Source organism: Pongo pygmaeus, chromosome 10 (assembly GCF_028885625.2).
Source record: "Pongo pygmaeus isolate AG05252 chromosome 10, NHGRI_mPonPyg2-v2.0_pri, whole genome shotgun sequence".
Taxonomy (NCBI): Eukaryota; Metazoa; Chordata; class Mammalia; order Primates; family Hominidae; genus Pongo; species Pongo pygmaeus.
The window spans coordinates 65,782,890-65,797,105 of NC_072383.2; the positions used below are offsets into that span (position 1 = coordinate 65,782,890).

Sequence of the window (14,216 nt, forward strand, 5' to 3'; positions counted from 1 at the left end):
GTCCACCCCCAGGGTTTCTTCACCACACTAGCACAATGTCAGCAGTGAAAGGGCCTGGAAGCTGGGAAAGCTTAAAAGATACAGACTGGACCTGAGCACTGAGTTGGTTTAATACTGTGAGCTGCAATGTGGGTGCTCATTTTAAGGATCACTTGAGTGTACCATGCATATGAAAATGCATTTCCAAGGCATCTAAACTACCCTTACCTGCCTCTGTGAAAAAATCAATCACTATGCTGAAGGAAGGATCTTGACATTTCTTTTATGGTAGGAATGGTTGAAGGGGTAGGAGCTTGCCTCTTGGATATCCTACCAGCTAGATGTGCAGGGAAAAGCAAGCTTTTATTTTGCTCTCCTGGGCAGATCAGTTACCACATTAAACCCAAATAAAACAACCTGGAGAAAAAGATTCATGAGGTGTCAGACGCTTAATTTCCAAAACGTACAAGAGGGGAATGTTTTGAAATCCTGTTTCACAGCCATAATTCACATGCTTTGTGCTTGTATATTTCTGTAGGTGATTGGTCACATGAAGCAAATATGGAATTTCACAAGTTCTACACATGGTGGGAGGCAGGAGTAGGCTCCCAAGGTGTCAGCTTTTAATGATGTTGTATATTTAAGGAGCAATTGATGCCAGTCTAGAACCCTTTTGGCATGTGCATATGGAAGATGTTACTGGTGTGTGACAGTCCAGTTTTTATGCTACTGCGTTTTGTGTGCCTACTATGTGCTAAGGTCTATATACATAATCACATTTAATCTTCACAGCCACCCCATAGGAAGTCTTATTACCCCTATCTTGCAAACAAGGGAAAAATGAGGCACAGAGAAAGAAGTGCAAGAGGCAGAGGTGGAATTTGTTCATCCACTTATTTGGCCTTAAGAGGCAATCAGCATTGTTGACCAGCGCCTGGTCCCACTCTTCTCAGACACTGCATTCTCTTCCTATTTTTCTGGTTGAAAATTCTTTTGTTCTTTTTCTTTAGTTTTCCTTTACATGCTGGTCATTATGGATTGAGTTGCATCTTAACAAAATGTCTCTGTTGGAGTCCTAACATCTGGTACCTCAGAATGTGATCTTATCTGGAGATAGGGTCTTTATAGGGGTCATCAAGTTAAAGATCATTAGTCGGGGCTGTAATCCAATATGGCTGATATCCTCATGAAAAGGGGAAAATCCGGACACAGACATGCGCACAGGGAGAATAGAAGATGAAGATTAAGGTAGAGATTGGGATGATGCTTCCACAAATCAAGGAATGCCAAAGGTTGCCAGCAAACCACAAAAGCTAAGGAAAGGCATTGGACAGAGTCTCCTCTCACAGCCTTAGAAGGAACCAACCCTGCTAACACCTTGATCTTGGACTTTTAGCCTCTAGAGCTGTGGGAATACAAATTCCATTGTTTAAGCCACTCAGCTTGTGGTACGCCTTGTTACAACAGTCCTAGCAAACTAATACACAGCTATGCTTCAGTAAAAGGTACCTCATGGAGAAAGACCTCTGCCTACCTCCCCAGGCTTGCCTGACTTCATCCTCATATACTAGCCACCAGCACCCCACCAAATAATTAACTTCTGCTACTTTCCTGGACACCCCAAGCCATTGTGTGCCTTGTTCCCTTGCTATGATATTCCCCCTTTCTGGAACACCTCCATCAACATTCCAGCTCAATTATCACCTCCTACAGGAAGCCTTCTCTCATTTCCTCCTATGCTTGTCACTCAAGAAGTATTAACCACACTTTTCTCTGTGCTGTAGCTTTTTTTTTGTACCTGGTTCTATGGTTACCTTTACGCTGCATTGTAACCTAGTATTCATGTGCTTATCCGTGTCCCCTGTGGAGCTGTCAGTCTCTGAAAGGCAAGTGCCTACTTCATTTCCTCTCTAGATTCCAGCACTGAGATGGTGCCAGGTGTCAGCCCTCCTTGGAAGCCTTAGAAAGGTCTCTCCAATTGCCCTACCCCAACCACAATATAGGGGACTATAAAATGAGCACATAGTGGGAGGAGACAGAAGGGTTCCCTGCTTACATGTATGAACGCAGCTAGAGAGAGAATATGTCCTTCCAATGTGGGTGAGGTAGAAAAGCAGCATCTGTGAAAGCATGAAAAGGAGGAAATAGGAGTTGCTGGACCTATCCAGGAACTGTCTGATAGGGAACCTAAGTTATCAGGCATCCAATCTTTTTAGTCACATTGTAAAGTAATCTCAAGAGACAGATGATTCAGGGTCCCCTGGCTCTTGGTCCTTAATCTCTGGTTTTATATAACTCCCCTTATCCTGCTTCCATGTTTCTCAGACAACCTCTCATTCCCATCTGGATCTCCCACTGAACAAGAATACGATAAGTGCATGGATTCCGCGTGTTTCCAGTCCTTGAGCAGTGATTGCTCGTGGCCAGTGGACAAAGTGGCTTTGGATTGTTTGGCTCCCGAGCAGTCTGACAACAACCAGAGAAGGCTTGGAGCATGTCAGTATGAGAATTTCTGGTCTGAATGACAGATACATTTGTCAAATTGAATCAATAAGCTGTCATTCTGGCAGCCACCCCAGTCTCCTTTGGGTTTTGCTTAGTGTAAACTAGTGAGTTAAATCGATCTTGGTTTGTATTTATTAGGTAAATAGTAATACTAGCACCTGAGCTGAGCACCGTGGCTCACGCCTGTAATCCCAACACTTTGGGAGGTCAGGGTGGGCAGACCACTTGAGGTCAGGAGTTTGAGAGCAGCCTGGCCAACATGGTGAAACCCTGTGTCTACTAAAAATACAAAAATGAGCTGGGCGTGGTGGCAGGCACCTGTAATCCCAGCTACTTGGAAGGCTGAGGCAGGAGAATCGCTTGAACCCAGGAGGCGGAGGTTGCAGTGAGCCGAGATCAGATCACACCACTGCAGTCCAACCTGGGCAACAGAGACCGACCCTGTCTCAAAAAAAAAAAAAAAAAAAAAACCGCTAGCATCTAAAACAAACAGCCTACATCCTAGTGGTTTAACAATAAAGGCTTATTTCTCACTCATGTCCTTACATTTCAGTCCTTGCAGGGTGGGTGAGGACTTTGTAGTAATTCAGTCCTACCTCCTCATTGTGTCTTCTTTACTAAGCTGGAAATCATGTGGAAATAAAAGCAATTTTGCTTTCATGTAGAAGATAAAAAGGAATGGATATGGCAAGTGGCCAATATCGCAAACACCCTTGTGCTCCTGGACAGAGTTTCATCACATGGTCACTCTAAGCTGAGGGAAACTGGAAAATGTGGTTGAGCCAGATGCTTGGGAAAAAGAAAACTTGGCAATTGGCCACCCCAAGTGGTCTCTGCCACATAAGGACACAATAAACTGACACTCTAGATCCTTCTTTGGGCAATACCATGGCCATCTCCAGACTCTTCCTTCCTGACACTGATTGCTATACCTGAACCAAGAAGAGGTTGGTGCATGTTCATTGAATAAATGAATAGAACTTTTACTCTTCTCAACTCTCTGGCAAGCTTTAGTCGTTACCTCTAAGCGGATGTCCTCTCAAATAACCATCTCTCTTCTCTCCTTCTGAGCTCCAACCGTACATTCTCAATTCTTTCCTGGGTACCTTCACATGAGGTTCAACCATTTCAAACTCAATATGACAAACCTAAGCTCAGCAAGCTCTTCCTGTGCTGAGCTTTGTTTTTCTTACACAACGCTTAAGGCAAGAGGCTTATCTAACTCGTTTCTATTCCTCCAAGCATCTAGTACAACTTTGCATGCTATTAATAGTTATCTTTTGAATAAATGTTTCTGTTGTGGAATTATGTAAACTATGCTAACCTTAGATTAGCAGAAAAAAAATGTAATTTTTCTGTTTTTCTATAGCTTACCTGATATTCCTCATAACACCTACCCCTCTGTGACTGATAATCCAGTCTGTTGTAAACTCTGTTGCATAAAATAATTGAAGGTCTCTTTAGGTAACTCAGTCTATCATTTTTTTTTTTTGTGGACATTACATCCTCAAATTTCCTTTTCCTCTGCTCTCTTCAAGAGGCATCTGTGGCTATGGCTGTACCTACTGAATCCAGTCTTAGGTAATCTGGCCTGTAGCCCTCAGCCACATGGTCTGCCTGTTTAATCTCACCACAGTAACATCCCTAGTAAACTTCCCCTAGCACTGTTATCTAACCTCTGCATGTCCTCCACAGGGGCCCAGAATGTCAGGGTACCCAAGAGAGTGGAGGAAGAATTGGGAGAACTAAATATAGGCCTCCCTTGGCCTAAGCATGCAACTGCTGCAAAGGTTACTCTGATGGAGCCCATCAATGTTGGTGTGAGGGAAAGAGGGGCATCTGTGAGACTCTCTTCCCACAGTCCCCAACTGGAAATGAGAAGGAACCTACTCTGCTCTCTGCTTTGCTTGTAACCAGCCACCCCTACCACCCGTCCAGGAATTCTGCTATTGAAAGGAGGGTCCACCTGTAACACCCGTCCATGCCAGCTTCCTCCTAGTTCTCCTGAAGTCCACCATGGACCTGCTTCTTCTCTCACTGTGGCCAAAACTTTCCTGGCCCCATAGCCACTGCTTTTCCTGGGTGGCAGTGACTTGCCACCTTTCCCTGGAGTGTCCAGTGGAATAACTTCTGAGTATTATGAAATACAAGAAAGAAAATGAAAACCATATTTATTTTTTCAGACGGAGTCTCGCTCTGTTGCCCAGCCTGGAGTGCAGTGGTGCGGTCTCGGCTCACTGCAACCTCCGCCTCCCAGGTTCAAGAGATTTTCCTGCCTCAGCCTCCTGAGTAGCTGGGACTACAGGTGTGCACCACAACACCCAGCTAATTTTTGTATTTTTGGTTGAGGTGGGGTTTTGCCATGTTGGCCAGGCTGGTCTTGAACTCCTGACCTCAGGTGATCCACCCACCTTGGCCTCCCAAAGTGCTGGGATAACAGGCATGAGCCACTGTGCCTGGCTGAAAACCATGTTTTAAAATATTTTAAAATGTAATAAATGTTTATTAAGTATCAGGCACTATTCTAAGAGCTTTCCAGATATGAACTCACTTAACCCTGTGACAGTCTGAGGGGGGTTCTGTAATCAGACCCATTTTATTGACAAGGAAGCTGAGGCATAGCACAGCTAAATGATTTGCCCAAGGGCACAGAATTTGAGTTCAAACTCAGGCAAAATGGTTCTAGAATCTCTATTCTTAACCACTACGGTAAGCTGCCTCTACATTTGCTTTATATTTTTAAAATATTACTCCTACTTCAGCTTATAACTAAAAGGACATTATAATTGCCTGTCATATTTTCCCACAGGCAGTAAATCAAGATGCCAAGTGAAGACTTCTCTATAGCATAGGGCAAAAATCCACGAGGCTAAATCCTGGTGTTCATGGTCTATGTTAATTTGAAAACCAAAAACCCGTAAAACGGCATGTGGGGAGCTTCAAAAGAACTGCTGTCTTGGGAATTCTTACCAGCTTTGAAGACTTCGGGGAGGTGTGGTCTGTTTTTCCTTCTCTGGATTCTCCTCCTGGCCTCTAATCCAGAGCCTGTACATGTGGGTGAATTTGCACATGCACACCTGCACACACACACCCACCAATGGTAAAAGCCTCTCCGGGATCCTTTCAGGATCCTTGGAGTCAGGGCTCTATACAGGGCTATTTTAAAGTGTGATGGTTCACTGAAAAATGTTGTCAAACAGCAAAGTACCAACCTTTTTGAATCACTAGGTCATATTTTAGAGACTGTGAGTTCTACCGCTGCAGGAACGTGACCTTTTCCACGCTGTATTTTCTCAAATAGGAGAGAAGAGAATTCCAACCAGTGAGATGAGAATTGCGCAAATCCTGCAGCCCATCTCTGCCACAGCTCAAAGTAAGCAACTTTTACTGCTGTATTCTTAAATAGTCCCAAGGATCAAATTATGTCTCTGCTAAAACATTGTTAGGCCCAACTTCCTCACCAAGAATGTGGACTTTGGTCTGACTGCCAGGTTAAGAGGGCGTTTCTTGAAAACTTTGGTTTCTTTGTAGGCACGGTATGTGCTCATTAGACATAAAAGCTGATGGATTAACTAATTCCTTTAGCCTTTCCAAAATAGAGATTTCATGGAACTATCTAGGCCCATAACAAATGTTTCTGTGATGAAACAAACTCAGGAAACTGTATATTTTCTTTTTCCCTTAAAGCTTCACAGAATGCATCATCTCATTAAAAGCTCCAGAAACCCTACAAAGAAGAAACCTTACCTGGTATTCCCCAAACTGAGATTTGATAGATTTCTACTGATTTGTAAAAGAGACTCTTATTCTGCGAATTTCTCATGGGCTTAAAAAGAAGTCACCTTCTCATTGTATAGACTCAGACACACAATTTGTACTTTTTTTTCGGATTGTTGGGTAAGTAATGACCCAGACCATTGAAGAAAATGAGGAAACTGCACACAGACTGATGTCTTATGTGACCAACATGCATAGAAGAAATGGAAGCTTCCCCCTATCTTTCCAGCGTTCAAAAATCCTACTGCTGAATTCACCTCCAATTCCATGAAACAATATAGAAGATCCTCCATAAAGACCCCAGGTTATAATGTTTACAATTTATTCTGTACTCCTTTTCTCTGGTAATTGATGACTGCTATTAATAATGAAGACATTACAAGGAATAAAAGGGCTTGCCTGCCACTTCTCACAAAACTGTGGCATCAAACAGAATGAAATCCTTCTGACACTGACAGCTGGAGAAAACCTTGTCACCACAGTGACAGTGTCAAGTGTGGTGTGACATCTCTGTGTGTGTTTCCTTTGCACCTAATAACTTCGTTACCAATACAGACCAAAATAATGAAAGAAAACCTGCTTTTGCCAGCCCAAAGGATTAACTGTACTGTTGAGAAAACTGCAGGAATATTTGACATGAGATTACAATTTTTAATTCTTTTCCCCCCAGGATTCTGCATGAAGTATTTTTCTATGAAGGATTTAAATAGAATTACTTTTCCTCACATTGGTCATGGAGAGAATTAAGACATTAACTGTTGATCCAATTTATACTGCCATTTGATCCCATAAGTGCTATACAGGACTCGGTTACTCATGGAAAATAGTTCCTGCCAGATCAAACACTTTCAGGGCCAAAGTCACAAGATTCTGACTTTACACGCTCTGTTCTGCCTCCTTTCATTTTGCCTCTTGGATTGTCATGAACTTCCTGAGCAAGGAGGCCATCCACCATGCAGTGTAATGTCTTGCTAAGAGAAATTAGTATTCAGTCTGCTCAAGTTCCAGCAAGGACTTTCTTCATGAAGATCTTCAAGTGGAATCGAGGTAGGAACTGTTATCCTTTTCAGTCCTTGTCCTATTCATTCACACCTTGGAACAAAAACAAAGCTGAACTCTGTAAAGGGGAAAATTGATACCACATGGTTTCTGGTGTATCTGCAACTTTTGGCTCTGGTTTGGAAAAGGGTGTGTGTGTGTCATACACACATGTCTATTTCATCCTCATATCTGACAAATACCTTTGTGAATTGCTTTGTGGACTATTTGGGTGTTACTGCAGGTTACAAATTTCTAGAGGGCTGGGAGATGTCTTTAAATCTTATAGGCATTGAATCATGTGTCCTCTAGTGGCCATGAACACTAGAAGTTTTAGATAAAAGGTCTCATTTTCAGATAAGTATGAGGAATACTTTATTTTCAGCCCTCTCTTTTAACAGGCATAAAATCTTTTAGTGCTGAAAACACTTGTACTACCTATAATAAAGAATTGTGTTTAACTTTAAGTCAGTGTGTTCCTAATTTGACTATGGAATTCAAAGTTCTTGTAAGAGTCCACAGACCAGGTAAGACTTAAAGATTTGCCAACATTCAAAACCTCTGAAAAATAACCCATTACTGGGCAGCTAGGTGATCTCCATCCTAATTTACCTGGCTCTATTTTCTTTTCTCTACCATCACCAATAGCATCTTTCTAATCCCTCACTCGGATCTCCTCATTCCTCCATTCATTAGAATACCATTTCTTCAATAAACATGCCAAATAGGAGTGGCTCTAACAAGACGGGAAGTTTTTTCTGATGTGACAGTCTGTATATTTGCAGTCTAGGACCTGAATGGTGACAGCAAGAGGACAGAGACTCCAGGTTACTTTTGTTTTAGTGCTCTGCCGTGTGTAGGGTATTTCCCATCCAAATGTTCCAAGATGTCTTACCACTATTTCTGTATTCCAGGCAATGGGAAGGAGGGAAGGGGAAGGGGAGAGAATTTTCCTTCCTTGCAAAAGCATCATCTGCAAGTTGTATTTCTGCTCACACCCCATTGACAGAGCTTTACTGCTTGATCACAGCTAGCTGCAAACGAGGCTAGGAGATGTTTTTGTCAGTCTGGTAGCCTTGTCACACTACAATTTCTATGTTAGAGGAGAGAGAGAGAACATATATTAGGGAATAGCTAACCATCTCTGCTACACCTATGACCTTCCATTTGGCTCTTACAATGAGTTTGTGAAGTGAGAATTTTTATCCCAAGTTTTCCACTGAGAAAAATAAAGCTCATAAAGCTGAAATAATTTTAATATTGTCACCATGTTAAGAATGATTAAGGGTGTGAAGTTTTATCTGCTTCCAAGCTAACAAGGGAGCTGCCACAATTGCATGGATTCTTGCAGAAGACACAGATTCCTGAGTCAGACACAGAGGACTTTATCACTCATGGCACAACAAGCAGCATCAGCTCCAGTATTCATGTTGGTTCTTCTTGTCCTCCAAATCCTATGGGGCATTAGGGGGTGGCCAAGGTAGAGATGCTGCAAACGCAGTCAGTTTGCACCAAAGGTGAAAAACCCCGAGCTTAGGAAACTACAAGCTTTTAAAGAGGCTATAAGGAAACCTGCCCAACTTTTTCCTTAGAAGGAAACCTTTCTTTTAGTATCCTAGTAAAGAAACAAATCTCTCTGCTTGAGAGAGACACACTACCTCTAACCTCCAAGAAGTCCACCATACAAATATTCTTGGAAGGCAGTCCCAAATAAAAGTCTCTTTGTTGACAAGGCTTGCAGAAACATGAGAGACCCATGGACATTTTTTTCCCCAACACACAGATAGTCTTGCTATTTTCATTACAATAAAGATACTTCTTCAAGAAATCTCCCACATACACTGACCATGCCTCCATCCATCAGGGCAGTTCTCACTTTTTATTGTAATTGTTCACACCTCTGGATCTCCATATTGGAATATCAATTCCTTGAAGGCAGGGGCTATGGCTTTTACTTTTATATCCCTAGCACCTAACACATTACTTGGAATATGGAACATGTTCAACAACTATTTTGAATGAAGTATATTAGAATAAGATTTACTTAAGGGATAGAACAAATCAGCAAGCATTACATGTTATTGAATCCACTTGAGGTTCTCTTTGTATGGATCCTAGGGTAGGTGGCTAATTTTTATGATTCAGGCTTCAAATACCACTCCCCTGACCACCGTATTTAAAACATCATTCTAGATAAGTCTAATGATAAGCACTTGTCACTACCTGATATTATTCTGCTTGTTTATTTAGGTATCTGACTCCCCTTCTAGAGTAGAAACCCATGACTTCAAGGACTTGCCTATCTAGTTCATGACTATATTTCTATATTCTAAAATAGTGTCGGGCCTAAAATAGAAGTTTCATAAGATTTTTGAATGAATAAATGAATAAGTAAATTCAGCAAACATTCACTAAGTTTATACCATCTGCTAGGAACAAAATGTTTTACTGTGTCGCAGTGGCCCACAAAGAATATTGTTACTTTGGACAACTGAAATAATTCCATATCTGGGTTGAGTGGCAGCATCACTTTTGTTGGGGCAATGAGCTTCCATTCCTCACTACAGATATTCCACTGCTGGCTTGAGCTGGGTCCTGAACACTGTCCTTTCCTGGTCTTGCCGGTGAAGGCGTCCTGTGCCAGCAGGCAGCTTCATTGCCTTCCTCTCCTCTCCAAGCCCCTACGTAGCCATGCTGCTTGTCAGGTACCCACAGTTCTGGTCAGGTAGCCTCAGGGAGCCCATCTGATTGGCTCTGTGGGTCCCCACACCTCCAAGGACTCCATGCCCTTCATATGATGCTTAACTATTTGTTTATCCTCATTCTCACCTGGGCAGCAGGTAGCTATCAGACCCTCTCTCACTTTTCCTCTACTTTTCTTCCACCTCTATTTGATATCCTATAGCAGCCTTGCCCATAAAGTCTTTCCTGTGGCTCCACTGAGAAATTCGATTAAGTATTCCAGTACTGCTGTGAAACGAAGTGATCTGATTCAGGGGAGTCAATTTATCTTGCAAGGTGTATCAATACTCATTTTATTCATTATTTACCCATTTCCAAAAGTGATGTGAAGTGGGAAAATGTCAATGTTGAACAACAAAAATAGTAAAATCCCTTTAGGGGGAAGATCATTATAATTTGTTTAAATTCTGACAAATATTGATATCAATGGTGAATGTAGAAGTGGGGCATGAGGGAAATTACCAGAGGGAAATGACTAGGATATTTTCCAAGCCATCATTGATTCAAAATGAATTATGAGAGTAAAGCTTTGCGTGGAAAATTAAAGGCCTAATACTAAAAATAATTATTAAGTATTTTCTTTCTTTTATAGATGAAGAAATTACCTCAGAGAAGTCAAATAATTTACCCAGAGTCACAAAATAAGCAAATGACAGAATATTCAAATCCAGGTCTTCTGACTGTACCTCTATTGCATTGTCTGCCTTAGAGGTTTCCGAAGTATTGATAAGATGGAGGCCGGAAGAGCTTGAAACAGACCATATAAAGCCAGGTCTGGAAAAGCAAAGAGGCCCAAGGAACAGCACAGACCCTGACTGGTGGGGTATCTGTGTATTTTAAATAACAAATACAACAAAGATTCAAGGTTCAGCATGTACCCAGATGTTTCCATTATTTATATATATATATATATATATATATATATATGCCAATTTAAAATATTTAAATGGAAAACAGTTTGTGTCTACTTTATTTTAGAACTATGCCAGTTACAGGAATCACCCCAGTATCAGTTATGTCTCACTCATGTCAAAGAACCAGGGTCAGAAGAAAAAAATCTCCAGTAAAGATCCTTGCAACTCAGGAACACTCTTTCCTCTGAATATTGCTATGAACTAGAGTTAAAAGAAAGCATTTTTTAAAAGAAATATGATTTATTCATTCCTCATGATAAACATATCAAAACATCACATTGTACCCCATAAATATACGCAATTATTTGGTTAACTGAAAATAAAATAAAATTTAAAAAGAAATAGAACGAACCTGAGTTAAACCCTGAGTTAAATGACTTTTTAACAAAATTCAATGGATTTAGTTTGAGTTCATGTTTGCCTATATAATGAATAGAGTGTTATTTATGACAACATCCAGAAGAACAGATCTCAGGGGTTGGCTTTATTACAGTATGTTAGTTTAAATTAATTTGCCACTATTCCCTACAGTTATTCTTTAGTCTTCCCCTGAAGATTTTCTCTCACACACACACACACACACACACACACACCCCTCCTTCCAGAAATATAAGAAATATCTTTACCCTCACCCTATCCTATCTTTAAGATGCCAACTTCTAGCTTTGCAGGTAGGAAGGATTAAAACATGAGAAAGAAAAGTAGGCCTAACTTGTCATGAAAGTAAAATATATGGTCAAAGCCCATACCAAATGATAATGTCTGTATTTTTCCAGATATGAAGTTCTTCTTTTGTGCTCTTAAATGGGTTGAGAGATTGTGATAGGTAGTGGGGGGAAAAAGCATTTGGGGCCCTGAGTTTTTCATTATGGTGTTTTTGCTACTAGAAAACACATGTCTCAATGGTGAATATTTTTAAAAAGTTACCGTTTCAATTTAACTAGACCCTAATAGAGGCTCATCAACAAGTGGCATAAAGAGAGGAACAACAAACATTGCCTACTTGAGAATGAAGGATGGGAGAGGGAGAGGATCAGAAAGAATAACTATTGGGTACCAGGCTTAGTACCTGGGTGAAAAAATAATCTGTATAACAAGCCCCCACGACACAAGTTTACCCATATAACAAACCTGCACATTTACCCTTGAACCTAAAATAAAAGTTAAAAACAAACAAACAAAAAACAAACCTAGAGGCTCACCTGCTTCCATTCCAAGTGAAATGTCGAAATTTGTGTTCTTTTCTTCTGCTTAATGAAAGTCTGGCATAAAAAAATCCAGAGTCCACTCTAGTATTGTTGCCATGTGTTCTAATAATGCATTTTTTCACACCAGCAAAATCATAGAAAGTGTGGTGAAATACTGTTTTAAGTGAGAGCCATCCTTCACCTGGTATGAAATGACCATGCTAGATTCTGTTTCACAGCCAAAAAAACATGATTATTACACTGTGTGTATGGGGTTAACCTTGATTATTCTTATTCACCACACCAAGAAATTACTCCAAACCTAAACTGATCCAATTAATAAGACTGCAATTAAAACCAAGAAAAAAATTATAAACATATTTTCTAGTTCTCAGAAAATATCTGAGAAGGAAAATTGACTCCAGAGACACAAATGGCCTAATAGAATAATTAAAATTATAATTAAATAAAACCAAGTCATCCCAGGCCTACTTAGCTGTACAACTCCCTCCAGGATTATTGTGTCATTAGGGGAGGGAGGATGAAGAAATCACTTTTCAGGATTTCTCAGTATAAGAGAGTTCTCCAGACTTTCAAAGCCTGAGAAGAGACCAAGAAGAAATAAATATCAGGACAGATGAAGCTGACATTACACCCCTTCCCAGTCATTTCTACTTTACCATTGATAGCTGTGTGGCCAAGGAAATTGACCTTGCACTCTTTATCTTTAATTTCTTCATCTCTAAAATTTCTGGGACAATAGCAACATGAATCACAGAGTTACTATGAAGATTAAGTGTAACCATGTATAATAAGTGCTATGGGCATATTCGGTATTGGATATCACTATTAATATGAGGAAGACATCAAATGGTGTAAAGAGTATTCCAGAACAGCTGAAGACGGTGACAATAGTGAATGCACTGAGCCAGGCGTCAATGGTAGGAGAGTTTCTGGAGAGAGCTGGAATTGCAAATTGGAAAAGCCTCCCTGTAAACTGAATGTGGGACTCTGGGAATGGAGGGAGGAGGTGAAGCCTCAAGCAGCTTTCTCTGTCTCCCATTAAGTGCAGACCCCAGGAAGCTGGTCACTGATAAGGAGTGGGGCAATGAAAATGGGGAGAAGCCTGGTGAGGAAAAGGGTTCCCTTTCCATAGGCCACATAATCTATTCTCCCAGCTTAGCAAGTGTCCCAAGTTTGGCCAGGCACAGTGGCTCATGCCTGTAATCCCAGTACTTAGGGAGGGTGAGGTGGGCAGATCACCTGAGGTCAGGAGTTCAAGACCATCCTGGCCAACATGGTGAAACCCCGTATCTACTAAAAATACAAAAATTAGCCAGGTGTGGTGGCGTGCACCTGTAATCCCAGCTACTTGGGAGGCTGAGGCAGGAGAATTGCTTGAACCTGGGAGGTGAAGGTTGCAGTGAGCCAAGACCACACCGTTGCACTCCAGCCAGGGCAACAAGAGCGAGACTACACCTCACAAAACAACAAAAAAAAAAGAAAAGAAAAGAACAAACAAAAAACAGTGACCTAAGGTCTCTAGCTTTCTATTTCTTTAAATTATTCTTTAAAAATCATTAGTGAAAAATTCCCTATTGGGTACAACATACCCTTTTACTTGGGTAAAAGGTGCAATAAAATCCTATACTTCACCACTGTATAATTCATTCATGTAACCAAAACCTCTTGTACCCCTAAAGCTATTGAAATATAATTTTTTAAATAAAAAAATAAAAATCATTAGCTACCACACTGATTAGGATAGCTAACCACAGTGATAGAAAATAACAAGTGCTGACAGGGCTGTGGAGAAACTGGACCCCTCCTACACTGCTGGTGGGAATGTAAAATTGGGCAGCCTCTTTGTAGCACAGGTGGCAATTCTTCAAAGGTTAAACATGGAGTTACCATATAACTCAACAATTCTACTCCTAGGCATAAACCCAAGGTCATTGAAAAGATCTCCACACAAAACCTTGTACAAGCATGTCCATAGAAGCACTACACATAACAGCCCCAAAGTAAAAACAACTCAAATGTCTATCATTGATGAGTAGATTAAAAAAACTTA

At 40.9% G+C, this 14,216-nt stretch overlaps 1 protein-coding gene across 1 annotated transcript in view; it reads left to right on the forward strand.

The window, feature by feature from the left end:
- The first annotated feature begins 7,155 nt into the window (after window positions 1–7,155).
- Window positions 7,156–14,216, forward strand: part of LOC129010021 (uncharacterized) — a 92,881-nt gene continuing 85,820 nt past the window's right edge. The window contains exon 1 of the mRNA XM_063647247.1: window positions 7,156–7,308. Coding sequence (XP_063503317.1) covers window positions 7,215–7,308 — 94 coding nt within the window. The 5' untranslated portion in view covers window positions 7,156–7,214. The remainder of the gene's footprint in view (window positions 7,309–14,216) is intronic.